Below are 27,062 nucleotides of genomic sequence, written 5' to 3' on the forward strand. Positions count from 1 at the left end.
ATCATAAGTTTTGAACTGACAGCTTTCTCAGACTTACATAGATAAGTCTCGTATTCCTCCCCTCCATGCCCTAGCTATACGTCTGTTCCTTATAACGAAGCAGCCCCCCAAATACATCACAACAAGTGATGCATATGTAAAGCGCACGTTGTGAGCATACTGAATATTTCTCTGTGTGTAGTATCCAACTCGCTGCCTCTATTCATTATCTGCTGGAACTGAAATGAGAGCACATTTGAAAAGATGAATGCCATCAGCCTCGCAAAAGACATGGAGAGATAGTCCATGTTTCATACTGGGGGGAAAATATATATTTTGCACGGGCAAGATTGTGCAAGAGAATATAACTCCAATATTGCCATTGGCTGCATTAAAACACAGCATCTGCCTGTCTACTTTAAGTAAAAACCATAATAATTCTGTTCTGAATTATTTCACATTGCTGAGAGGGAAAGGGAACAAATTAATTTACCATCTTGCAGACAACTGTTGCAGTGCAAGAATGCTGCCGGACAACCTCCAAGAATTCCCTTGTTGAAATCAAGGATATGACACTGTTCTCGCAGCAGTTTTCCTCCTCCATTCTGTTAAAATGATTTTTTTATTTATACAGAATCATAGCCTGAGCTGCAAAATATTTATAAAAGAAAATTGCAAATTGTTGTTCTGTGTTTGCATAGAAGGGATGTGGAGTTTCCTGAAACCTAGGAACAAAGAAAATCCTTGGCAATGTTCCCATTGAAAAATTCATTTCACAATAATCTATGGAAGTCTCCAGTGGTCTGATCTGACATATCTGTGACTTATTATCAGCTACGCTTAACACTGTGGATGTTATTAAACCCTGATCCTATGTGTAGGTTCAGATTCTGTAGTTAAATCCCATGGAGTTCAAATGGAACTTAGTGCTGCTTAAATCTGATCAGGATCACTGCTCCGTACAGGGTGAGATGCCACAGGTCTTCCACGCATTCAACCGATTCTCTCTGCCACTACGAAAACCTTACAGGGACTAAGTGGGTTCGGTCCATTCTGAGCAACGAGGAAGCAACCCCAAACAGCAATGCCCATTGCTTTGATCCTATTACACTGGCAATGAAGTTATTCAAACCAAACAGCACAATCTATGCCCATCAATCCCCTAAAAGCCCACCCCCCACTCGGAAACAGGCTGCATGGCAAAGGTAGGATTATGTCCTCTCAGGGCTCAAACATGCTGGGTGACCTCAATCGTTCCCCATAAAGCATTCTCTAGAAATAAAGGAAGTTGTTAGCTGTAGCAGAACCAGGGAGGAGAGAGAGATGGAAAAGGAAGGGACGAACAGCAGGGCTGGACTACTTTTTGAAGCAGCTTCTGAAATATATCTTTAAAAAAAACCTGCCCTCAGCGACATGCAGAGACTACACAATGCAGCTGTGCCTTTTACAAGTTCGGTGCTGCAAACGGCATTATTTATTTTGTGCACACCCACCCACCGCCACACAAAAAGCCAACCTGTTAGCTTGAAGAGATCCAGCTCTCTTCCCTGCTGTTTTTTCCAAGCCGCCACCATCGCTTCAGTGCAAAAGGTCCATTTAAGAAAACCAAACAAACAGAGCAGTTTAAAAAAAGTGCCTCTAGACAGCCTTTTTTTTCACACAGCCTCTGGCAGGTCCTGCCTTGTTTTGTCTGGCTGGCTGGCTGGAGTGTCGCTGGTGGTGAGGCGGAGGAAGCAGGCTGTTCGCGTGGGGAGGGCTGGCCTCTCGCTCTTTCCTCTCTTCTTCCAGCAGGGATGCACTGGCTGCAGAGTGCTGGTGCTCCCTTCCAAGGGACAATCCCTGGATTTGGGCTTAGCAAGCGGTTTGACACAGGGGGCATCCTCTCAAGAGGGCTTAAGGGATATCCCATGTACTTTAAAGCATCCTGGTGCAAAGCATAAGACTTCCTATAGGCGCATACGCTCCCTGAATTAACATTTATTTATTGCTGCAATTGAAGACACCTCCATCAGGATGAGTAGGTCTCTATTTTGTATTGTATTTTAAATACAGTGGTACCTCTAGCTGCGGACTTAATCCGTTTCAGGGTGCAATTTGCACCTCAAAAAGTCTGCAACTAGAGCGCCTCTTTCGCGCATGTGCGAAGTGCGCAGATTGCTTTTGCACATGCGCAAAGCGTGCAGATCACTTCTGCGCATGCGTGCATGGTGAACCTGGAAGTATACACTTCCGGGTTGGTCGCGTTTGTATGCTGAAATTCCGTAACTAGAGCGGAACGCAACTCGAAGTACCACTGTATATGTGCCGGGCCTTCTCCATGTTATTCCTGGATTTTGCTGTTTGTACATCACCTTGAGACACTTGCATAGAAGGTAAATAATAAAAGATGATGATGATGATGATGATGTTACAAAAGTTGGGTGCCACTCCCACTCCCTACTGAGTGGTAGCAAGATTTCAATGGGTTCCAGGCACTCACCCAGGGTGTGTGTTCCTTTGGAGCAGTGGTTCCCATTTAGTTAATTACTGAGGATCCCTTATTTTTCAAAAGCCAAGCCACAGACCCCCTACTTCTGAAAATTTTGATAACTCTATGGTAGTTACCAGTGCAAAGCAATTTTCTGAAGAAAATGTGGGGCTGTGGGTTAAACCACAGAGCCTAGGACTTGCTGATCAGAAGGTCGGCGGTTCGAATCCCCGCGACGGGGTGAGCTCCCGTTGCTGGGTCCCTGCTCCTGCCCACCTAGCAGTTCAAAAGCACGTCAAAGTGCAAGTAGATAAATAGGTACCACTCCGGCAGGAAGGTAAACAGCGTTTCCGTGCACTGCTCTGGTTCACCAGAAGCGGCTTAGTCATGCTGGCCACATGACCCGGAAGCTGTACGCCGGCTCCCTCGGCCAATAAAGCGAGGTGAGCGCCGCAACCCCAGAGTCAGTCACGACTAGACCTAAATGGTCAGGGGTCCCTTTACCTTTACCTAATAAGCAAAGGATTTTACGTATACTAAAATACAGACAACAAAACATACATTTTAAAAATGATAAGCATGTGAATCCACCCCGTGGAGCAAGCCATTTGAACTCTCTCATGCTCTCTCTCTCTAGCCCCTCCAATTGCAAGAGCCTCAAGAAACTGTGTCAGGGGTTTTAGCTCGATCCCAGCCCACTTGCCATCCAGCAACTCTTTCACAAGTTTTTCCCCTGCCAGCAAGAACGTCCTGGTCACAAGCAGAGGCTGGCTGAGCCATGTATCATCATTGCGGCTTTCTCTGTAATTAACAAGGTAAGTGACTCCCTGGCAGGGGATGGTGCCGCGGACCCCCTGGGTGTGTTCCGAGGACTCCCAGGGGTCCCTGGACCCCTAACTGGAAACCACTGCTTTGGATAATTGAGTCACAGCAGAGACTGTCGTAGCTTTAAGAAATGTGGTTTATTCACCTATTTACACCTACAGTCTGCATGGAGGGAGTCCAGATCTTACAGCATGGTCATTTCAAGAGGGGCTTGTTCCCCACAGCAGTGCAGCCCTGGAGTCCAAGGCAGCTCTCTCCCATCCAGCCTTCAGCCAGCCTGCCCAAGATGGATCCCATTCTTTCTTCTCCACCTTCTTCCCAGAACACCTTGCTAAAAAAACCCTTTTCCTGCCACTTCAAACACACACCCTACCACCTTGGCAATATCTGTCTACCCAGGCAAAAGGATTCCTCTAAGATGGGCCATCAATGTATTTTGGCTTTGTTCTTCACTAGCCTGGCCAGGTTGGTTTGCATAAGCCAGCCCAGGGATTCCTTGCCTGGCACAGTTCAGCAGCTTGTACTTTCATCCATATCCCAATTCATCAAAATCCTACACCCCACAATCTATGACAATACTTTTTCTACTTAGAAAAATCTCTGTACTGCTTAAGGGGGAGGGGGAATCTAATTATTTCTCCAAGGTCAGGGAGAAGGTCCAAGGTCAGCATACATTAACAAAAATATTTTTAGCAGGGGGTGAAAACAGTACAATGAATGTGCTCCTTAAGAGGAAGGGCTGAGAGTAGATTTAAGCACCTGCAAATGGTGTTGGGTGCTGTCTGGGAGGCCAAGCGATATCCGCCTTGGGTGGAACACTGTATGCCATTCAGCTTCCAGACCAACATGATTCCTCTGACTTGCCTGCTTACCCCTGGGTTCCTCTTTACTGCTGCTACCCCGGATTATGTTTATGATTGTGGCCCAATTTCTTCTGCTTGACCTTGCTTTCTGGACCCCACCTGTTACAGTGAGGTGGTGTTGTGTGCAAGCCTAAGCCTTCAATGTGTTTTACCTGTTCCCACCTATCTCCCAGAGCAATGCCGAACCTAGTCTCAGTAGTAAAATCCCTTTCAGTGAAAACTGGGCCATCTAGTGTCAAAGAGAAGGCAGGCTTTGCCCTCCTTGCCAGAATATTATCAAGCAGTCCTTTGGAGCGAATCTTGGCTAATCAAAAAGAGGTGAATTTTGGAATATAGATATACCCAACTAGACGTGCTCCCTAGCCCTGGTGATTCCAGCGATCAAAGTCACAGGGAATCAAGCAAGCTTCTAATTTTTGGGTCCCACCCTGAATTCTGTTTCTTGGTTACAATCACATGTGACAGAACGATGGAAAGGAGCTTGTGTGTCAAAACTGGCATTCCACCAGGTCTTGAAGGAGATCGTCTTATCTCCAGACCCGAACCTCCTGTTTAAATGGCTGTCTTAACTGTTGCGCTGTTTCAGTGGAATTGTTTTACTGTGCAATTTCAGTTGCGGACATTTTTTTAAAAATGTTATGATGGAATTGTTTTATTGCATGTCTCTATTTTGCAGTTGACTTGATACATGTCAGCTGCTTAGAAGCCATAATGGCAATTAAGCGGTATATACAATAACAAAGAGCAATAATAAAATGTGAATAAGATGAGGGGGAGAGAGATGTTTTCATCTCTGCACTGTGCTTTACAACAAATATGATGATAGGCTTCACAGCTCAGAAAGGTAGGCCACTCTTAGTTCAGTTTTACAAATGGAGGACTGAGGCTTGGAGAGAATATCTTGCTCTAGGCTGTACCACGAATGTCTATCCTTGATGTGGGCATTCAAGCCCAGACCCCTTAATATCAAACACTCCTTAATCCTGAACATAATTCCTAGGGAGTCCCAATGAACTCAGTGAGTCTTACTTCTGAGTAAATTTACCCCAGACCACACATGACATTTCCAAATATTATCCACTAGCCTTCAGGGGCAGCAGAAGTTCAAAATCCACAGGAAAATAATTTAAAATGCCATAAAACGCAGCCACAAAATCAATAGGGACTTGGATCATACAACAGCACTCCTCCCTTCTAAAGACGGCATAACTGAGCGCTTTTACTATGGAATAAATGTCACAGAACTCTCTGATGTTTACATCTCAACAAAGCTGTTTGAGTTCCTATTGTAAAGAGGCATCAACATACCTGCACGAGCCATTTTCTCCAGTTTTGCGCACTCCTGGAGGAAATTGTAGTAGGACTTCATTTCTCCTTCTGTTATCCGGACGGTGGAGAAAGGAGGGTTTTCACACACATGCTTCCTACATCTGTTACACCAAGAAGCCATTGAACAAGCCAGCGCGAAACTGGCTATCAGACACCCGCCCCTTTACCATGCTTCCCTGACAGTCGTCAGCTTTTACTCATGCCAGCTTTCAATCCCTGCAGATGACTTATCCAGCTTAAGTTCATTCAAGGTCGTTTCAACATGCCGAAATCTCCCCGATGCCATTGGCCAAGGCCTTGATAGGCTTATTGACTGCGCTTACTTCCTCTCATTTGTTTTAAATATCAAATCCATGTACTTTCATATTGACGGAAGGGGATGGCTGTGTGGGAGTGGCAACCTGGAGTACAGTTCCTTCCTGGCATGCTCTCCTTATCATCCATTGATCGCTATGGCTTGCAGCTAAGTTCAGAATGAGCCTATACAAATACCGCTGTGCATCTCAAAAAAGGAGACCATTGACTCTGACCTTGCATCATTTCTACCTGGAACATCTTCTCTCCACGCCGCTCTTGCTTGATGATGCATCATAAAGCTCGTGCTCTTCGCCCAAGGACATTACAGCGTTTGTCTTGGCGTTGCGTTCTGTTCTGGCCACATACGACAATAAGCCTCCAATAATATGAGGAAGAACACCTGCATCTATACAAAGCAGGCCAGTGTGCCGGAGCCAAAAAACAGGAGGGGATATGCAGATGAAGAGGTGGGGCTATGCAAATAGGAGGATGCTTGACTTGTTGGGGTTGCCAAGGGAAAGAGTTTAGTGACCCATCCCTGCCATTCATTCCTGTGGGGAAAAGCTTCCCATCCACCCTAGACAGATGATGACACTTTTACAGACATGGATCCCCCCAGGTGTGCAGAGAATGCCCATTGAGACCACACACCTGGCATGTTGACAGACCTTTTCCTGGTTATTTAGTGTCAGGAGTGAGCTGGCAGTAAATCACACCATGTAAGTTGGAGTTAACTCTTTATTAGCAAGAGTTAAAAGTCAACTCTTCATTAACTATCTGCACAGACTTGGCAGAGTGTCAGGCCTGATGAGCAAAGCAGCTCATCCCTGGTAGGTCTTGCCCCATGTGTCAGTTGCTGAGGCTAAAAGTCCCCGCCTCCCCATAGCCATCTAAGTCCCCTCCTCTCCAGGGTTTTCCGGAAGCAACTGGAGACTGTGCCTGCATCAAGTCAACCTCTCATCCACCTTTTTCAAGCCTCTTCTGGTTCTGGGAGACCAGGCAGGAGGGGAGCTTGTTGCAGTAGAAGGGGGAGACCCTGTGACTCATCTCTGCCTCTTGGCCTCCCTCTTCCCACTCCTCTGCTTCAGCCTCTGCCTCTGATTCTGGACTTCTCTCTGCCACAGACTCCCCCAGCTCACTGAGCATTGCTACCCCTGTCCCTGGGCATCTCAGCTGACAAGAGGGTGGTTGTGCCTGTGTTGAATCCATCCAGCAAAAGCTGCTGGCATTGACTTTTACTGCACTGTCTTCTGATTTAACACCATATGTCAGGGTCCAAAATAGCATTAGCCTGATTTGCTTAATGAGATTTTGTCACTGTCAAGATGGGCATTTTTCTTTTCTTTTCTTTTTTTGTCATCGCCATTAATTATCAGACTGAAGAGCCACTACAGCATAGCTGTCAACTTTTCCCTTTTCTTGCGAGGAATCCTATTCGGAATAAGGGAATTTCCCTTAAGAAAAGGAAAACGTTGACAGCTATGTACTACAGTGGTACCTCGGGTTACAGACGCTTCAGGTTACAGACGCTTCAGGTTACAGACTCCGCTAACCCAGAAATAGCACCTTGGGTTAAGAACTTTGCTTCAGGATGAGAACAGAAATCGTGCTCTGGCGGCGCAGCAGCAGCGGGAGGCCCCATTACCTAAAGTGGTGCTTCAGGTTAAGAACAGTTTCAGGTTAAAAACGGACCTCCAGAATGAATTAAGTTCTTAACCCGAGGTACCACTGTACTAGGAGTACTACTGAACTTTGCATCCGATGACATTTTAAGTTCAGTGGCACTTACAGTATGCTTCTGAATACCATCTGATGGGAACTGCAGGAGGAGAGAGTGCTCTTATGCTCAAGTCCTGCTTGCAGGTTCCCACAGGCATCTGGCTGGTCACTGTGAGAACAGGACGCTGGACTAGATGTTCTTAAAGGGTAAAGGGACCCCTGACCATGAGGTCCAGTCGTGACTGACTCTGGGGTTGCGGTGCTCATCTCGCTTTATTGGCCGAGGGAGCCGGCGTACAGCTTCCGGGTCATGTGGCCAGCATGACTAAGCTGCTTCTGGAGAACCAGAGCAGTGCAGGGAAATTCTGTTTTCCTTCCTGCCAGAGCAGTACCTATTTATCTACTTGCATTCTGACATGCTTTCGAACTGCTAGGTTGGCAGGAACAGGGACCGAGCAACGGGAGCTCACCCCATTGCGGGGATTTGAACCGCCGACCTTCTGATTGGCAAGTCCTAGGCTCTGTGGTTTAACCCACAGCACCACCTGCGTCCCTAGATGTTCTTACTGCCATGTAAATATGCACAAGTTGTTAAGTTGCAACCCTATTGCACATTATACTTGGGACTCAGCTCCACTGAATTACTTATTTATCTGTCTATCTGTCCTGTTTATATCCTGCCCAGGGCAGCTAACAACATAAAGTCTGATGAACGAAATTCATCCAGACTTGCCATGCATACCATGCCTGCTTAAATTCTACCTCCTACAAAAGGTGCCCTGGCCTCTTTTGCCGCCCTGTTCACGATGCAACTGAATTTTCTGTTAAAGAATGAAGAATCTGTAGGCAAGCCGTAATGGGATTTGACAACATCTGACAAACCCCCAGGACTGCGATTTGGGTTCATGCAAAGCAGAGCGCCATACAAAACGATGCAGAGGAAGGCAACTATAATGAGCCTTGTAAAACAGAGTCCCACTCAAAACTGCAATTTTACATTACTGTTGCATTGTAAAAAAAGGGGGGGTTGGACTCTTGGCAAAAATTCATCATCTGGCATAAAATAGGCTTTTCTTTTCTATGGCCCCAAATGAGAAGCCATGGTAGCTTTAGATTATTAGCTGGGAACACAATATACCAAGTCACACCAACAGCTCACTTATCTCAATATTGACTAAACTGACTGACACAGGAGTCACTCTACATTTTGCCATCCCAAAGTACAAATAATTAGGGTTTGAATTTAGGAGTTTATCTTTTGCAAAAGTTACATTGCACTTTGTAGCTGCCAGTGGTGGTGTACTTGCTCTCATGCAAGAAGTTCTGGCTTGAAGGAGCACCAAAGCTTATCCTACAAGGAATAATTCTGTAGAACTTGTTTCTTGAAAAGCTTATCTTATTTATCCCCTTTACAATTTATAGCACTTTGGCTGAAAGTGTCTGGAAGATTGGTAAAAACCTGATCAGTTTCTCAAAGTTGTTGGAATGCAGAGCAATCTGTCATTAGTTTGTCTGCTGTGAGCTTGCAATGACAGACAGGGAACGAAGTCATTTTTTCCCTAGCTTTTTTGTCTCTCCACCTTATAACAGATCAATAGGACAGCTCTTATATATAACTCCGGTGCTTTGCTGACAGCCCCTGTGTAGCAACACCAGTATTGATTCCCTTCAGACATGCAAAGCTTCAGTGGCATTAAGAAGTGTAGCAGGTCTCAACTTCAAAAGAGCAGGGAGAAAATATTTACAGTCCTCCTCTGTTGTTATAGGAGGGAGGGTTTTGATCAGCCAGGAGCAGCAGTAAATGGAGCCAGAGTAATCCCATTAAGAGGCTGACTTCAGAGCCAACACGTTGTTAAGTGTATTTTAAGCAACATTAATGTTATGAAATAGGTAGTGAGCTGTCAGCAACAAGCTTAAAGACCTGGATTCTAAGGGCAGAAATAGATATTGTAATTTGGAACGGCAGCAAAGTGTTGCAGTGTGGAGTGTTCAGGGTCCCTGCCAGGCATGCCCTCCATTCTGTTCCCCTCTCCATCCCTCACCCTAAAAGACACACATCATTCCATGATTTACTGAGCAGAGAGGAAACCTACCAAACTGTAGCTTAGAGTTACCTGTGAATCAGAGACTATGGTTTGCCTGTCTCCAAACAAACGATGAGTGGAAACCAGAGTTTGTTCCTAGCTTACAAGCTCAAGGCTTGTTTGGGAGAAACAAACCACACGTGTAGCACTAAGTCAGCAATGTGATTGATTAAATGGATATCTAGTTATTTCCCAATCATGTTTTTCCAGGGGGAGTACTACTTTTTCAACAACAACAATTAAATATATATTTTTTAAATTAAAAAAAACCATACATCTCTGGAATTTGTCGGATACCAACAATGCAATACCTTAAAATAATTTTAAGTTAATACTAGGAGGCAATACTGGCCGATCAGAGAGAAAAAATATGTCCAGATTTCTATTTCTAGCATCCCTTCCCCATCCTTCTTTGGAAATTATTTCCTTTACTATCTTCTGCTCAATTAAGATTTGGTATATTTGAAATAGCCACACACCCCCACCCCACTCTAGTTATTACTGTCCCGGTGGATGTTAATTCAGATTCCATCTTCCCCTCTCTCAGATTTTCAGCCGGAAAAGCTTCTTAGTTATTGATACTGAAACCAAGGAAAGGTTTTGTGCCTGCCTTCTGTTTGCTAAGCCCTGCTTAACTTCCTTCCCCCCTTAGGTTAAAAAAACAATAATGTCCCCCCATCCTTCTCACCTCACCCTCTTTAAAACCTCAGCTGAGCTCTGAAATCCTGTGCCAAGAAATGCTGAAACATGAAGCTTGTACGGCTCATGCAAGCTGGCAATATTTGCATGTTTTTCTTAATTTGCATAAATTGAGCCTACTGATCCTAATAATGGAGAGAGGAGCAGAAAGCTATGTTGAGCTGAAGACCTGGGCAACTACTTCTCCCCTCTCTAACTATGAGGCCTATTTTTTCATACTATTAATATACTATTACACCGGCAGAGATGGCCACTGCCTAGTCTAATTCTTAATATCACTTGTTAGCTGCTTCTTATACAAAAAGGATCTCCCAAGTGACTTGCAACATGTTAAAGAGCCTAAGCAAAGGATAAATTAAATTCATAAAAATCCACAATGCTGCCCCCAAAACCAATAGCAACATGCACAGCTAAAAGTGAACAACATCACCACAGTCCATCAACAAACCAGGGGAGAGGTAGGATTTTACCTGGTGCCGAAAAGATGTTGGCAAACACACCAGGCAACCCTCACTGGACAGTGTGTTCTACAGACAGGGAGCCACAAACTGAAAAGGCCTTCTTCTTTGTCCTCCTCCTCCAAGACTCTCTTGGAGAAGCCCCCCAGATGATGATCTAAGGGTCCGGGTAAGTTATTACTGGGAGAGGTGTTCCAGAAGATGCCTAACTCTGAATCCTTAAGAGCTATAAACTGCGAGAAACAAGCAAGCCATCAAAGCTGAAGGCACCCAGGATATTCTGCTCTGTGCCTGTTATCAATTTTTTGCACTTTCACAGGGCAGTTGTGGGAAACATGCAGGCAGAGCTGGCTCCAGATTTTGTGGGGTCCTTGGGCAAGTTGCCATCGGCGGGACCCTTTCCTGACTGGGGCTACCTGCTTGCCGCTGTCTCCCCCTGCCCAGAAGGAGAGAAGACAAGGCGAGTAAACACTGCTGCTCCTTTTTTCTTGCTCTCACCTCTGCTTGCAGAAGGCAGGTGAACAAGCCAGAACAGAAAGGAAGAGGAGGAAGAGGAGCATGGCAAAGGGGGTCCCTGGAAGGGTCAGCAATGGGTATGGTCCTCAGTGCTGACCTCCAACGCCAACCCAGCAAGCGCCCATGCTTCTCCTCTTCTTAGATCTGTCCTGACCCCCGTTCCATTTTGCCTGCAGTACCCCCTATGCAGCAAGGCAAAGGAGAGCTTACCCAAGCTGGAAGCTGTTGCCGCGGCTTCTTCCACATTAGCGCCAGAGGTCTTGTGCATCCTCTCTCTCTGCCAGAAAAATAGCTGCAGCACGCAGGGGTAGCTGCGAAGGTCTCATCATCGCCCCCAGCAAATGGGAAAATCATGCAGCCCGGTTGTAGTAGGCAGCAGTAGCAGCAGAAGCAGCCCAGATGCGTAGCGTTTCCCTTGGCAACTGCCTGCTCCGCACAACTCACCCTCGGTTCCAAGGAAGGCTTTGTCAGAAGGTTTCAAAAACCCAGATCAGCACTTGGAAAGCCCTGGGCTTGAGCCTTCTGATGCCACAGTAACGCAAGGAACATCCAAGTGACTTGGTCAGGTAGGAGATTAAATCCTGCGCTATTCGGTTTGACAAATCACACCTGAGAATCGGAGGAATCTCTTCGTACGTATTAATCCCCGTTTCTCTTGCAAGCATGGCTCTAGGACCCTAGGTGGGGTTGGAATGAAGCGGTCAGGGAAGGAAGGTGTTTGGGATGGGGGCAAATTGTCTCCCATGGCCTTATAGATGTTGCTGGACTACAACTCCCAGATTCCCTGACGACTGGCTGATGGGAGTTGGAGTCCAAAAACATCTAGAGGGCCAGATGTTCCCCATCCCTGCTGTATTATCTGAGCCCTGAAGAGACAGAAAGCACCGAAACAGCCTCTCTGGGGAATCCCCCAAGGTTCACATGTATTGAATAAATACATGCACAATTTAGAGAGGGGGTCAGTTTCTACCACTGTATGGTTCAGACCACAGATGTCTCTTCTGCAGTAGCACACCTCTCTCCAGTTATTAGAGCAAACACAACAAATGCTCATTGTATTTTGAGCGCAATCATTAGTAGCACCCATACCTCCAGTTAAGAGCAATTTAATCATGAAGGTGTCCAAAAGAACAAGACACTGGTGGAACCTTGCTGTTAATTTTCCCTCCCCGTCCTTGAAATCTCCTTGACTCCTTCCTATTAAAACCTCGACAGCAGCACTCCTGCCTGGTCTTCCTGCCTCTAGGAAGGCACAGAGGCACTGCGACTAATTATCATAACGAGGACAAAGCAAACGAAGCACTTAAGCTGCTCTTACTTCTTGTAGGATTACCACTTATTTTCTCTCCCCCTGCCTTTTTCTTTCTTTCTTTTTTTGGTCTTTGTTACTGACTCGGCCCCTGTGCTTTTAAAACAGCAAATGCCTAAATCAAGTGAGCGAAGATTTTACTGTGATTTCCTTTGTATGCTGTGGAAAGGTTCACCAGGTTGATTTCTACAGAGCAGGCTGCCGGTTGAAGGCACAGGTGTGGGGGCCTGTTAAAGGGGGAAAGTGGTACCCAGCTCCCACTTCTGCAACAAGTGTCCTTGTCTCCTGAGAAATAAGCATGGATCGGATGGGTGATGACTCAGCATCCATTGCTGTGGTGAGTCACTGCTCCTGGGTGACTTAACTGGCTTAACTGAGATCATTGTTTACTCTTCAACACCAGCTTTAATTCGGTGCTGCTCTTGGAGCCGACAGTATAGGGCCCCGATTAAGGGCTAAAAGAGGAAACCACAGATGCATAGAACAATATGCAAGCTGACCTGAGCACATCCGCCAGTGCACAAATGCAGCACAATTAATAAAATGCTTAGGCTCACATTGATAATGTAAAGCACAGCTGCTAATCGAGGAAAGGCGGAAAGGCGTGACAGGGTGCAACTTGGCTTGAACTCTGTTTGCTGTGCTGTCTGGGACACAGCAAGAAACAACAGTGCTGTATGAAACAAGACTATTAAGGATCGCAAACAAAGCCAGTTTTCAGGCACAGTCTGCAGCTTTCAAGCAACAAGCGTAACATAGAAAGAGAATTGAAGAGTTGTTTATAGTGCTGTCACTGCTGTGCAAACACATGAACAACAAAGCTTATGACGTAAGAAATTTGGTAGACCTTATTTTTGTTTTTGCTTCATCAAGCTAACAAAGCTATCACTCAAGAAGCTGCAAACACACACACGTTTTTCTGCCCTGAGATGAACCCAGAAAATATATCCATGCAGAATCCAAGGTTTTCAGCATCATGCACTGAAAAAGCCAGCTGTGATGGGCACCTATTGGCTAGCGTCTGTAAAGTCATTAACCTGACTCCTCCCCACCCAGCAATCAGTCTTCCAACTATTTTAAAAGGGTTTGTGAATATTTTAGCAAGATTTATGCACAAAGTATAAATACAAAATATATTCTACATGCTATATCCAGAGCTAGCCCTGCTCAGAGCAAACCCACTGAAATTAATCGAGATGGCTAACTTTGGTACGTTTATTGACAAACTTGCCCATCCCCAGTTAATGGCCACAAATGGAGATTCTTGTTCCAGCCCATCTCTTCTCACTGCAAAGTCTTGAAAACACCAGCATTAAAAAAAAGAAACCAAGGAAACAAGCTGAAGTGCAACTGTCCAAGGGCAAATGAATGTAGAAAACAGCACCAGGCATTAATTGCAAGCGATGCTGTTATTTTGCTCTTCCCATTTATGCAAAAAAGAGCCGCCTTGGCTTTTCCTTAATAATAGCTTCACTCCCACCCATTCATCAAAGAGATATATAAATAAAAAGGGGGTGATTAACACCAATAAATGAAGTGAGCAATTTCTCCTGAATGCTGGCAAGGAGGGAAAAAACCCTTGATATTTTTAACAATGCTATATGCGTACTGAGAAGGAGTAAAGTTGTTCACAGATGTTCCTCCATGCTAGATGCCTAGAGTATGATCCTTGCTTGCCTGCCGGGTTTGTCATTTTGCCTGTTGCTTGGAGTTGTACGCCTTGCAAAATCCTCCACCTAGGAAGAGTTATGGCCACTGTCGTTTGTTGTTAAGGATTGCTGGGAGTTATAACTCTGTGCAGTGTAAACTGTGGTGCCCAGAATTCTTTGAGGGAAATAATTAGCAGTGATTGCAGGCGGTTTGGGTACCTGCCAACTCCATCGCTCTATGATATGTGCTTTGAATGTGCTTTGAAAGTATGGGGTAAGCATAGCTTGAGTGGAGGGTTGTGGAAGGGGAGGAAGGCTAATGCTCTCCTTTTGCAGCCATTGGTCTATTCAAAATACTCATCTGATTTTCTTCCTACCACAGGGGTACGGCAGTCCTCCAGGTCTCTCAATTTGGGCCTTGATATTTCCCAGTCAGGCCACACCTTTTTATGAGGCCACATCTCACTAGCTTTGGTTCACACCATTCTTGAGTGGGTATATATATATATAAAACCTTACTGTGTCTTAGAATTCTGATAACGACTCTTGTTTTCCTAGATGGAGGAAAGAGAAGAGTGCGTAGACACTACCCTACTGTACCAAGGTAAAATTTCCATTCCTTGCTCTGGCCACTTCTGACTCTGGCCATGCCCAGTGTTAAGTTGTGGGTGAACATATCAGACGATACAGTGATTCTTCAAACAGCTCTTGTTTATTCACAGGCCAGAACAGAACTGAACTGAAGGCTTCAGCCAGCCTGCTTATATAGAGCTCCACTACAACGCAACAGTAACAGTTTCCTGTAACTATCCAATCAATGAACGTCACTTTCAATTCCTTATTTGCATAAGTGGACCTGGGTGAAAACTATCTACAGTATCCCCCTGCTGGCCCAGGGTGAGAACTTCAGTACATAACACCCAGCACTGGCATGTGGCCCCCAGAAGCCTGCTAAGAAGGCAATGTGGCCCCTGAGCTAAAAAATATCCCCTGCTGCCCTGAAAGGTAAAAAGATGTAGATCTGAAAAAGTGTACAGTGGTACCTTGGTTTACAACCATAATCTGTTCCGGAAGTCTGTTTGTAAACCAAAACAGGTTGTAACCCAAGGCGCGCTTTCGCCAATGGGGCCTCCAAAAATTTTTTGTTCGTAATAAAAAAAAAATGGGTTGTAATGCCAAAAAAGGTTGCAAACCTGGACACGCACTTCCAGGTTTGAAGTGTTTGTAATCCAAAACTTATGCAGATCAAGGTACCACCATATGTAGATCCACTGAGAGCCAGTGTGGTGTAGTGGTTAAGAGCGGGAGTCCCGTAATCTGGGGAACCGGGTTCGCGTCTCCGCTCCTCCACATGCAGCTGCTGGGTGACCCTGGGCCAGTCACACTTCTCTGAAGTCTCTCAGCCCCACTCACCTCACAGAGTGTTTGTTGTGGGGGAGGAAGGGAAAGGAGATTGTTAGCCGCTTTGAGACTCCTTAAAGGGAGTGAAAGGCGGGATATCAAATCCAAACTCTTCTTCTTCTTCACCCTTACTTTTGATCTATTCTCAGAGTTAAGAGTTTTATGATGCCATTGTAGTTATTGTTTGTTTTCCTACTACCTTTGTCTCATTACAAAACAGGAATTATCCTGTGACAAAGACTTGAGAACATTGCATATCAATGTTCAGAACTTTCCCACGTTTGGCAGAGGGCAGATCTAAACACAGGAAAAACCCCGCTGTAAATAAATCAGAAATTAGATCGTTTTAACAAAAGGGGGGAAATCTCCATGGAAAATCGTGTTTTAAAATGTCCTGCTCTCTTGCATCATCTGGTGCTGCATGCTTATAGCACATTCAAATCGCTGTTTCTTTACTAACATAGCTGAGTCCAGTCGCTTTTCGAACTCTAGTTTACAGTGCAAAGGTGGAATTGGTTGTAAAGTCACAGAGACGTAAGCCTGAGCAGCCAAAGCACACCATCCTCCTACTCAAAAAAGAAAGCATCCTGTGGTGATGAGTTCCACAGATTAATTGAGAGCAGAAGAACTGCTTTTTTGGAGCAGAGCAGGTCAAGAATGCTTCTAGATGAACTGCTGAACATTCATCATGTTTGCAGAGAGATTAGACAATGCTGGTTATTTAAATGAATGTTCTAACATTCTCAAGGAAGAGTACACACTCAGGATTACTTAACACAGATTATTTATGTTTTCACTTATACCACACAGGACAGGAATGAAGCCGCTCCATCTCTGATCTGATGGCCATCACAGTTTTGTGGATTAATTGGTTTGAAGCAATTATGGAATTGCTGGGAGGGGGAAGCAGGGACTACAACAGACCTTATGAAATATGCTCTTGTAAAATAGTGCTTGCTGCTGCACTGAAATTGCCTTTCAAGCACATCACATCAGCCACCCTAAAAGGTGCTCTTTTTCCTGACCTCTAATAAGCTGGTGCTGATTCAGCTATAACATGATTCATGGCTGACTGTGTCATTTGGGCTGGAGTATATCGCTAGGATATACTATTTAAAACACAGGCGACTGGTCCAGACAAAGAAGAAATAAATAAGGAGACTTTACAAAATAGGTCCCTTCCAATCTTGCATAAGATGTGTACCTTTTCACATTGCACAACCCGTAAACCAGTCTTCTCCAATAGCCATACTGCCTGTGGCTGATGGAAGGTGCAGTTTAAAATACTCGTCAGGCATCAAGTTGGGGAAGACTATTGAAAATCACCAGTGTGCACTATTCAATGATTTAAGTTGTGATGGGTGCGAGAATGGGCTATTCCATGCCTACTGCCCCACGCAAAGTGTTCACGCTAGGGCAATAACTGATGTGTGTTTTTAAAAATCACAAAAATAAACTGTTGATTTTATAGATAAGTGCAGGCTGTTGCAAACCCCATGCATCTGCAAGCCTAAGGAAGAAGCTTATAATTAAAGTTGCAGGTTGTGAGAGGAAAATATGATTTCCTATGACCCACGTTGGGGGGGGGCGGGTAACAAAAGCTGCCTGGATTCAAAATGTGGGTCAAAACTTATTCTCCAGCAACAGAGACCACAGTAACAGAGCTTAAACTCACAAAAGTCAAGCAACAGTAGAGAGTTGGGAATATAGGTTGTTAGACCCTTTTACAGTGGTGCCTCGCAAGACGGAATTAATTCGTTCCGCGAGTCTTTTCGTCTTGCGATGTTTTTCGTCTTGCGAAGCACGGTCCGTCGCAACTGCGCCTCTTCAAGCGGCTTTAAGAAAAAAGCGAACAAACTCGCAAGATGTTTTCGTCTTGCAAAGCAAGCCCATAGGGAAAATCGTCTTGCGAAGCAACGCAAAAACCGAAAAACCCTCTCGTCTTGCGCGTTTTTCGTCTTGCGAGGCATTCGTCTTGCGAGGCACCACTGTATTCCGTTTAGTCCACTTGCAAACAGCACTCCTCTCTTTCTATTATTATTATTATTATTATTATTATTATTATTATTATTATATACTTCTGAGTAAACACTGTATAAAAGTCGATGGTGAGGATTGCTGGATAATTTGAGGCTATATTAATTGTTGTTTGGAACCACTATTTCAGTTTTGCTTGTAGCTTGTATTAGAAAAGCAGTGCCTCAGCAGTGCAAATGGGCCCAGCCTTTTCACTGTGTATGCGGAGATACACTTTAGTGGCTGATAGATAATAATGTGGGATAGGTTGTGTGGGAAAGGCAGACTCATAGCTGTCAACTTTCCCTTTTTTTGCGGGAAATTCCCTTATTCCAGTGCCGTTTCCTGCTGCTTCCTGCTGCTATCCTGGATTGTTAGATATCCTGTAGACTGTCCCTGGGACAGGTGAGGCTGCTGATCCCTTATTTTCAAATCTGAAAGTTGACAGCTATGGGCAGAATACATCTCACATCGGCTACTGTGTGCTCACATACAGTGGTACCTCGGGTTACATACGCTTCAGGTTACATACGCTTCAGGTTACAGACTCCGCTAACACAGAAATAGCACCTTGGGTTAAGAACTTTGCTTCAGGATGAGAACAGAAATCGTGCTCCGGTGGCACGGTAGCAGCAGGAGGCCCCATTAGCTAAAGTGGTGCTTCAGGTTAAGAACAGTTTCAGGTTAAGAACGGACCTCCGGAACAAATTAAGTACTTAACCTGAAGTACCACTGTATTGCTTGTGGGCTTCCCATAGGCATCTGATTGGCTACTTCCCCCAGAGAATCTTGGGAACTGTAGTTTGTTAAGGGTGTTATAGCCTTTATCTGTGAGGGGCAATCTGTAGTTCCCACGATTCTTTTTTGGGGAGGAAGCTATGTGCTTTAAAGTCATGGTGTGTATACAATCTAACATCTGTCTGCTCTGGCAACTATTTCCAGGCCTGGCTTAATTCCTCAGAGATCTGCTGTGGCCAAGAAACTGAAAAGCAGAGTGGAACACCTGATGACTGGGCATAAACCTATGCAAGCTTTTGCCCTTCCTTGTGTATTTTGAATATATTGCAGCCTGCTTTGGTTGAGATTCCTGCATTGCAGGGGGTTGGACTAGATGACCCTTGCGGCCCCTTCAAACTCTATGATTCTATAATCCATATATTTTGTGTCTTTTCTTGAGAGATGCTGCTGTCTGATGTGTTTTCCCTCAAGCTACCTTTCATCTGATCTGGAAACATAATAGTGGTGCTGAGGGTTGCACATTTTAGGCATCAGTTTTGTGTCTGCAGACAACAGCTTCATTGCACAGGAGTTTGGGGGGTTGCAGGCATGGAGAAACAAATCAGGTAATGGTGTGCACAGCAATGTAAAATGTAACTTGAAATGCAGTGGGGGGGAGAATGAGTTCTCTGCATTTTAAGTGCATGCCCCCAGTCTAACCTCCATGTAAACTCTGTGAAAGCAAATCAGGATAAGTGCTCAATAAACAAGGTCTCTGAAGGAGAACTGTGTGCCCTCGTTCATGTTTTAGGATCCTCTGCAAAGCACATGGGTTTTGTGGCAGATTCAGGGATCCTCAGCGATCTACAGCACACAAGTCAATATGAAAATGGCTCCCTAAATAATAATAATAATAATAATAATAATAATAATAATAATAATTTTTAATTTGTACCCTGCCCATCTGGCTGGGTTTCCCCAGCCACTCTGGGCGGCTTCCAACAAAGATTAAAAATACATTAAAATGTCACACATTAAAAACTTCCCTGAACAGGGCTGCCTTCAGATGTCTTCTAAAAGTCAGGCAGTTGTTTATCTCTTTGACATCTGATGGGAGGGCGTTCCACAGGGCGGGTGCCACTACCGAGAAGCTTCCCTGTAGCTTTGCTTCTCACAATGTGGGAACCGCCAGAAGGCCCTCGGCGCTGGGCAGAACGATGGGGGTGGAGACGCTCCTTCAGGTATACTGGGCCGAGGCCGTTTAGGGCTTTAAAGGTCAACACCAGCACGTTGAATTGTGCTCGGAAACGTCCTGGGAGCCAATGTAGGTCTTTCAAGACCGGTGTTATGTGGTCTTGGCGGCTGCCCCCTGTCACCAGTCTAGCTGCCGCATTCTGGATTAGTTGTAGTTTCCGGGTCACCTTCAAAGGTAGCCCCACGTAGAGCACATTGCAGTAGTCCAAGCAGGAGATAACTAGAGCATGCACCACTCTGGTGAGACAGTCCACGGGCAGGTAGGGTCTCGGCCTGTGTACCAGGTGGAGCTGGTAGACAGCTGCCCTGGATACAGAATTGACCTGCACCTCCATGGACAGCTGTGAGTCCAAAATGACTCCCAGGCTGCGCACCTTGTCCTTCAGGGGCACAGTTACCCCATTCAGGATCAGGGAGTCCTCCACACCTGCCCGCCCCCTGTCCCCCAAGAACAGTATTTCTGTCTTGTCAGGATTCAACCTCAATCAATTAGCCACCATCCATCCTCTAACTTCCTCCAGGCACTCACACACTGGACCTTCACCGCCTTCACTGGTTCTGATTTGAAAGAGAGGTAGAGCTGGGTATCATCTGCATATTGATGGATACCCAGTCCAAACTCCCTGATTATCTCTCCCAGCGGCTTCATGTAGATGTTAAAAAGCATGGGGGAGAGGATGGAACCCTGAGGCACCCCACAAGTAAGGGCCCAGGGGTCTGAACACTCATCCCCCACCACCACTTTCTGGACACGGCCCAGGAGGAAGGAGCGGAACCACTGTATAACAGTGCCCCCAGCTCCCAGCCCCTCTAGATGGTCCAGAAGGATGTTATGGTCGATTGTATCAAAGACCGCTGAGAGATCCAGCAGAACTAGGAAACAGCTCTCACCTTTGTCCTTAGTCCGCTGGAGATCATCAACCAGCGTGGCCAAGGCAGTTTCAGTCCCATGATGAGGCCTGAATCCCGATTGGAAGGGATCCAAATGGTCCGCATCCTCCAGGCGTGCCTGGAGTTGTTCAGCAACCACCCGTTCAATCACCTTGCCCAAGAATGGAAGATTTGAGACTGGGCGATAGTTGGCCATACTGGCTGGGTCTAAAGATGTTTTTTTAAGAAGTGGTTTAATGACCGCCTCATTCAGCGGGTCTGGGAAGGCTCCCTCACAGAGGGAAGCATTCACCACCCTGCAGAGCCCATCGCCCAGCCCTTCCCAGCTCGCTTTTATTAGCCTAAAGTTAAGCCACTTTCAAAAGCCAATTAAGTTAGTCAATAAATTAGCCATTTGCAGATGATTTTCTTTCATTCTTTAGCCAGCTGATAGCTCCTGTTTAAAGGAATTCTGTAATGCAACCAGCAGTCCATGAATTGCTTTCATCTTCTGTGCTCACTTTTTGATTTTTAAAAGCCAATGAAAGAGACATGCCAAACGACATCCAGATGTGGTGAAATGTAAGCTGTCCATAGCAAATCATCTGGAAACAAGAGAATAAAACCCACAGTATATACAAATCACACGTAATGCATGTCTAGGACAGAGTGGGCAAAGTTCAAAGACAAATTTACTACATAGGTAAAGGTAAAGGTACCCCTGCCCGTACGGGCCAGTCTTGACAGACTCTAGGGTTGTGCGCTCATCTCACTCTAGAGGCCGGGAGCCAGCGCTGTCCGCAGACACTTCCGGGTCACATGGCCAGCGTGACGAAGCTGCATCTGGCGAGCCAGCGCAGCACACGGAATGCCGTTTACCTTCCCGCTGGTAAGCGGTCCCTATTTATCTACTTGCACCCGAAGGTGCTTTCGAACTGCTAGGTTGGCAGGCGCTGGGACCAAACGACGGGAGCGCACCCCGCCGCGGGGATTCGAACCGCCGACCTTTCGATCGGCAAGTCCTAGGCGCTGAGGCTTTAACCCACAGCATACAACCCTATAAATGGAACTGGGAGCTATTAAATTGCTTCCATGGTGATTCTAGCTTAGTTTTTTGTTTTTTTAAAGAGCTGAGCAACCTAATTTAACATAATTAGGCCAAGCTTTAACTGCAGGCAGTGCATTAAATAGAGGTGCCTGAATGTGCCACGGGTCCCAGGTTAACAGTGGCGCTGACATGGTTTGCAAAGGCATGGAAAGGAATCACCACACAAATAGCCTCTTGCTGCTCATGGAGGAGGCTAACAAAAGCCACAACAGCCTGGCTGAACGAGTTTGGAGTGCTGCCCAAACTTTGACATCACCCCCATTCTCAAACTTCTATTCCTCCCTTTGCATCTGTAATGTAAATGCAGTTATGACGTATGCATATAATCAAAATTCACATTTCTCAAATAACCCCATCTCTCAAGGCACACATGTGACTACCTCCACTAAAAAATATCACTCAAGGCTGTAGTTATCTAGTGATTACTACATTATATGTATGTGAATTCCCACTGCCAGTATATCCCATGTGGCTCAAGGATGAACACCACTGTATCTGAAAGACAGGTGGGTCATGCATTTGCAGATAACTATCTGTGCTTCAAACACTGCAAGGTCCTCTATAAACTATTCCATCTTGTTTAGGAAGGAGTCTAGTTCTGCTGAAACTGGTGGGTCTCAAACACACACACAAGTACTGGAGTGAGGAGAGAGGAGGTATACCCCACTGACTTTCCCAAATAGCATTCCCATTAGGACTTATTGAGTGCTTACGGCAAGACTGGCTACTACTACCCCCACTGCAGGTACAAAATAATTCTAAAAGAAAATTGCTATGTCCTCAAAGGAAAATGAAAGGACCTTCCCAAAAGAGTTCAAAACCAAATAAGGTTCTTGCCCTATAAAGGAAGCTAGATGTGGGTTTTGGAGTTAAGATAAAATGGACAGGGAGAGAATCTGTGGAGATGTCCCTTTGTTTAACTGCTTCCAACCAATTGGTTCAATAAATGACTGATTAGGTCTACGGGATGACTCCTATTTGTATCCCTCTCTTTGAATGCTACAGGATGGAGATGTAAATTGGTGGACCTTGCATTTCTGCAACAACCAGCCCTTTGACATTATTGCCATCCAAGAGCATTGGTAACTAGAGGTTAATTTTATTTCTGCCCAGGATGAGCTCCTGATCCCATGTAATTTTATACAGTAGTTCTGCTTAGTGATTGTATATGTGTGTGTGTGTATTAAATGTTGCCATTTTTTAAAGTATTTTGTTTATTTTAGATCTTGTATGAAATTCATTTTTATTCATTTTAATTGCAATTTTATCCTACCTTTTCCCTCAAGGAACTCAAGGTCCTCTATCACTACAATTCATCCACACACAACAAAAACCCATGAGAGGTTAGGCTGAGAGGCAAGAGGACAGGTATGGTATAATGTATGTATGTTTTGGATGTACTTTCTTTTGTAAACTGCTTTGAATACCAATTTGTAGAAATACATAAATAAAAAAGTAATAATCATCATTTTTGGATAAACAGCCTCATGTAAAAGTACTGCTTGGACACCCACGCACTACACAAATAGCTTTGTGTGGATAGACCCTTTAATTTTTTATTTAGTAAGATTGCCCTTTATTTCTCGAGTGCCCTGTACAAACAGAACTACTACCAATCAGTGGCTTTGCTTTCTAGCAGAAATCATCACCATCAGAACTAGTAAAAAGACTAATTAGACGGTAGATCTCTGGGCAGGGCCTGCTTCTCTTTTTAGTAATTTGCACAAGCCCTAACAACATTAAGGACTTTGCAAACAAAGAGGCAAATCAATGAAAGGGGTAGAAAGATACCTGCTCAGAGCAAGGCTGGCATCGGTTGGCACTTCTGAGAACCCACCAAGATTCAAAGATTCAACTCCATTGCTCACCCCTGGAGTCTCCTGGCACCATTGCTGCCTGCTCACATTCCCTCTCCAAGTAAATGAGCAGTGAAAGGAACATGGAGGCAGAGCAGCAGCTTTCAACATCCATTGCCTCTCCCTCTGGGAGGTGGTCCAAAAGGAGAAGCAACTGAATTGACAGCTGCAGCCAAGGTGAGGAAGAAGAGGAAGAGGAGGAGGGTCCCATGGAAAGCAACTTTTTTATTTAAATCGATATTGCATTTATATCTCATCCTTTCTCCAAGAAGCTCAAGGCGGAGTATATGGCCCTTTCCACACTATCCTCAGAGCATCCCTGTGAGGTAGGTTAAACTGAGAGGTGGGCCAAGGTCACCCTACAGTTGAGTGAGGACTCGAACCCTGGTCTCTCAGGTCCTAGTCTGACACACCACACCTGCCTCTTGCCCACAGATGGGTAACCAGCGATAGATGCAAAAGCTGGGTTTTCTTCTATAGGACATGGGCATGCCATACAACACATTGCATCTTCTAATCCGAAATGGGCTCTTGTGGGTGGAAAACCTCTTCCTTCGCATTCTCTTGTCAAATGTGCCAAGCATGGCGTCATGGCTCCCTTTCCAATGAGCCGACGGCATTACTGAGCTGTAGAAGATGATGTGCATGCGGTAACCTCATTCAGGGGGGAAAAGAGGGAGCAGGAAAATGATCCATCTAGAATTCAAGGCTGGGGCCACCCTCCGGCTTCCTTATTCCAGAACCGCTGAAGCGGCACAGATGGTTGGGAGAGAGGGAGCACCTGCGCTTCGCTTCTGAACGTTTCAACCGGTTGCAGTTTTTCAGCTTGACAAGACGACGCTTGCGGACGTGCTGCATTTAACAGCCACCCCCCTCCTGCTCCCAAATGGCTTCGCCTTCTAGAATTCATCTGCAATAATTATTCATGCATGTGCAACCTTTGCACACATTCTGCAAATTTAGCTCAGTAGGACGAAGCCACATTTAGCACGAAAGGTAACCTCCAGAACCTTTAGTTACAAACCAAAACCACACAGATCACACCAGGCTCACTTAAGTGCATCAGTTGCAACAATTAGACAGGCAGAGCCCAACATTAAAAGTATCCGGCTAATTGGTGAAAGGCACCGACCATATTTGATAGCTCAAGGCACAGAAGATGCACAAGGAGGCACCACCCCGCCTTCCCTCTGGGCAATGCACAGATGTACCAGGATGCCACACTCGCACCCTCCCCAGGTGTAACACTGACACACCAACGCTTCCTAGCCTTTGTGAGTGAGCAGCATGGCACCATCGCAGCCCTGCAGGGAGGAGATCCCGACACATCTACAGAAATAATAATAATAATGGGGAGATCGAAGAAAAAAGCAGGTAGCAGGAGAGAAGGAGATGCTTTCCTTACCCACATGGGTGATGACCGTAGCCAGCCGCTGGCTCAGCTCCTGATGCGACATCTCTTCTTCTTTGAGCCAAAAAAGCATCTCCCACCGAAAGGACCACACAGCATCCAAGAGAGGGAGAGAGGAGGAAAGCGCCTACCCACACCCCACACCGCCCCCAAGATGTAGCAGGAGCGGCAGGCGGCTCAGCCACAGACACGGCGCCTGTGCCACTCCCACTGCGCGCAGGATCCTTCCCGGCTGCCGCCGCCGCCGCCGCCGGGCTTCGTAGGTCTTACACCGGCTTCGGCATTGGCCAGCGCTGGGCACATCCTGAGCGCGCTGGCCCGCCCCTCGCCTGGTCCTCCCCAAAGCGCACAGGCGCCGGGGGCCTCAACCTTCTGCGCCCCAAATCTTCTTGGCACACTGAACCCTGGTGCCACTCAGCCGGCTGCCCGGCGCCACCATTCCTGGATTACAAAATCCCTAGTAGGAGTGATGATAATAAGAATAAGAGAGCTGTTCCAAGGGGACCCTAAGGCTGCAAGACTGGGAAGAACAGGCAGCAGCAGCAAGCTTGCACAAGGAGATCTTTTGGACCCCGGAATGCGTTTCCCCCGCTTCCCTTTTCTTAGGCAGAGGCATCAAGCGTCTCCCTCGCGCGCCCCCACCCCGTCTCTCTTCCTCCGCCTCCCCAGCTCCACCTTTGCTATTAAAGGGATGGATGTGGGTTAGGCACTCAAGGCTGATGGCTAGGAAGAGGCAGGGAAGAATGAGGAAAGCACGAATGGGATCATGGACGCACGTGGATGGAGAGAGAGAGAGATGCCTAGGGAGGAGAGCAGGATCTTCATCACATGTTTGCTGGCAAAGATAGACATGTACCAGGATCGCTCTAATTCAGTCATTTCTTAAGATTCATGAAACAGGCACAAATCACACTACTGCATAGAACAGACCAAAAGAGCCTCTTGCAAGTGGGAAGGCGTGCAGGAAAATGTACTTCCTTTCAACAAAATGACATTGGCTAAGGCTTGGATATTTTTTTTACCCTGTGTGTGGTGGACAATTCATACGTGCAGTAGTTACCGGTAACTTGCAGGGGGGAAAGGCATACAGCCTATGGACCACTGCAAATGTGGTGAACTTGTTGCACAGAAAACACTTCTGTGTAGAAAGAAAATGTTGATGATGATAGCTAGCATGTATATATCATTCATTCATTCATTCATTCATTCATTTATACACTGCTCTTCATCATAAGATCTCAGGGTGGTTCACAGAACATTGTAGAGCATTTAAAGTGTTTTGCAAATATTATCTTGGTGTAATCCTTCCATAAAATACACAAAATACACAAAAAATACACAATCTATGTAACATAGATCAAGTTGATCACACACTCAACACACATATCTACACACACACACACACACACACACACACACTCAACACACATATGTACACACACACACACAATAATGCAGGTAGGAAGGCTGGGGCAGAGTGACTTGCCTAATGAGTTCATAGCAAAAGTAACATTTGAACCTGGAAATTCCCAGTTCAGACAACAACAGCCCTTAGGATGCTGATGGACTCCAGTTCCCACCAGCCCTGGCCAGCATAGTCAATGGGTAGGGATGATGGAAGCTGTAGTCCACAACTGGAGAGCCTCACATTGGCAACGCCTCCACTATGCTATATGAGGAAACAGCGTGACAGCTGCATACAGTGGGTCTCTCTCACCCGCAGGAGAAAACACACACACACATATTTTTACATGTGATTCCCCCCTCTCCTTCTGCTGTGTTTATTGTCTGATTATATACCTTGATTATTGAATTCAGGCTTCACACGATATCAGTAACATATCTAGTTTTAATAACCTGGCCTCTCCTGTTTTTTGTGTTAGTGTCGTTTTTGTGGGTATATTCTGCAACATATTATCAATGCAATTATAATGCATTAATTTGCATATTTGTATTAAGACTGTCCACATATCATTTCATTTTAGTAGCAGCTCTGCAATGCTTCTCCAATGTTGCTATCCGACTCTTGCACTATAGCACAACAAAATCAGGACAATAAATAAATCAGACCATTTGTGATGTTCAAAGTTACAGGATTTCAGGAGGAATTTATGGGACATGCAGTGATTGTACTCCAAAACATTTGCAGGTGCAGACAGTACTGAAAGCAGGATTCTGGAAGAGCCCTTAGCACAGATCTACAGCAGGCTTTTTCCTAGGCCAAGAGAAGAAAGG

The 27,062-nt window shown here is 45.6% G+C and overlaps 1 protein-coding gene across 12 annotated transcripts in view; it reads right to left on the reverse strand.

Annotated features, from left to right (window-relative positions):
- Nucleotides 1–25,523, reverse strand: part of MCF2L2 (MCF.2 cell line derived transforming sequence-like 2) — a 228,299-nt gene extending 202,776 nt beyond the window's left edge. For 4 of the 12 annotated variants that reach the window (XM_053390647.1, XM_053390645.1, XM_053390643.1 and 1 more), the window contains exon 1: nt 24,822–25,520. In XM_053390647.1, coding sequence (XP_053246622.1) covers nt 24,822–24,900 — 79 coding nt within the window. In that variant the 5' untranslated portion in view covers nt 24,901–25,520. Of the gene's footprint in view, nt 1–1,495; nt 1,656–10,732; nt 10,967–11,446; nt 11,666–24,821 lie in introns of those variants that run through there. The other 8 variants (XM_053390649.1, XM_053390648.1, XM_053390646.1 and 5 more) reach the window with 6 other exon arrangements.
- Nucleotides 25,524–27,062: the final 1,539 nt, after the last annotated feature.

Source organism: Podarcis raffonei, chromosome 5, assembly GCF_027172205.1.
Source record: "Podarcis raffonei isolate rPodRaf1 chromosome 5, rPodRaf1.pri, whole genome shotgun sequence".
Lineage (NCBI taxonomy): Eukaryota > Metazoa > Chordata > Lepidosauria > Squamata > Lacertidae > Podarcis > Podarcis raffonei.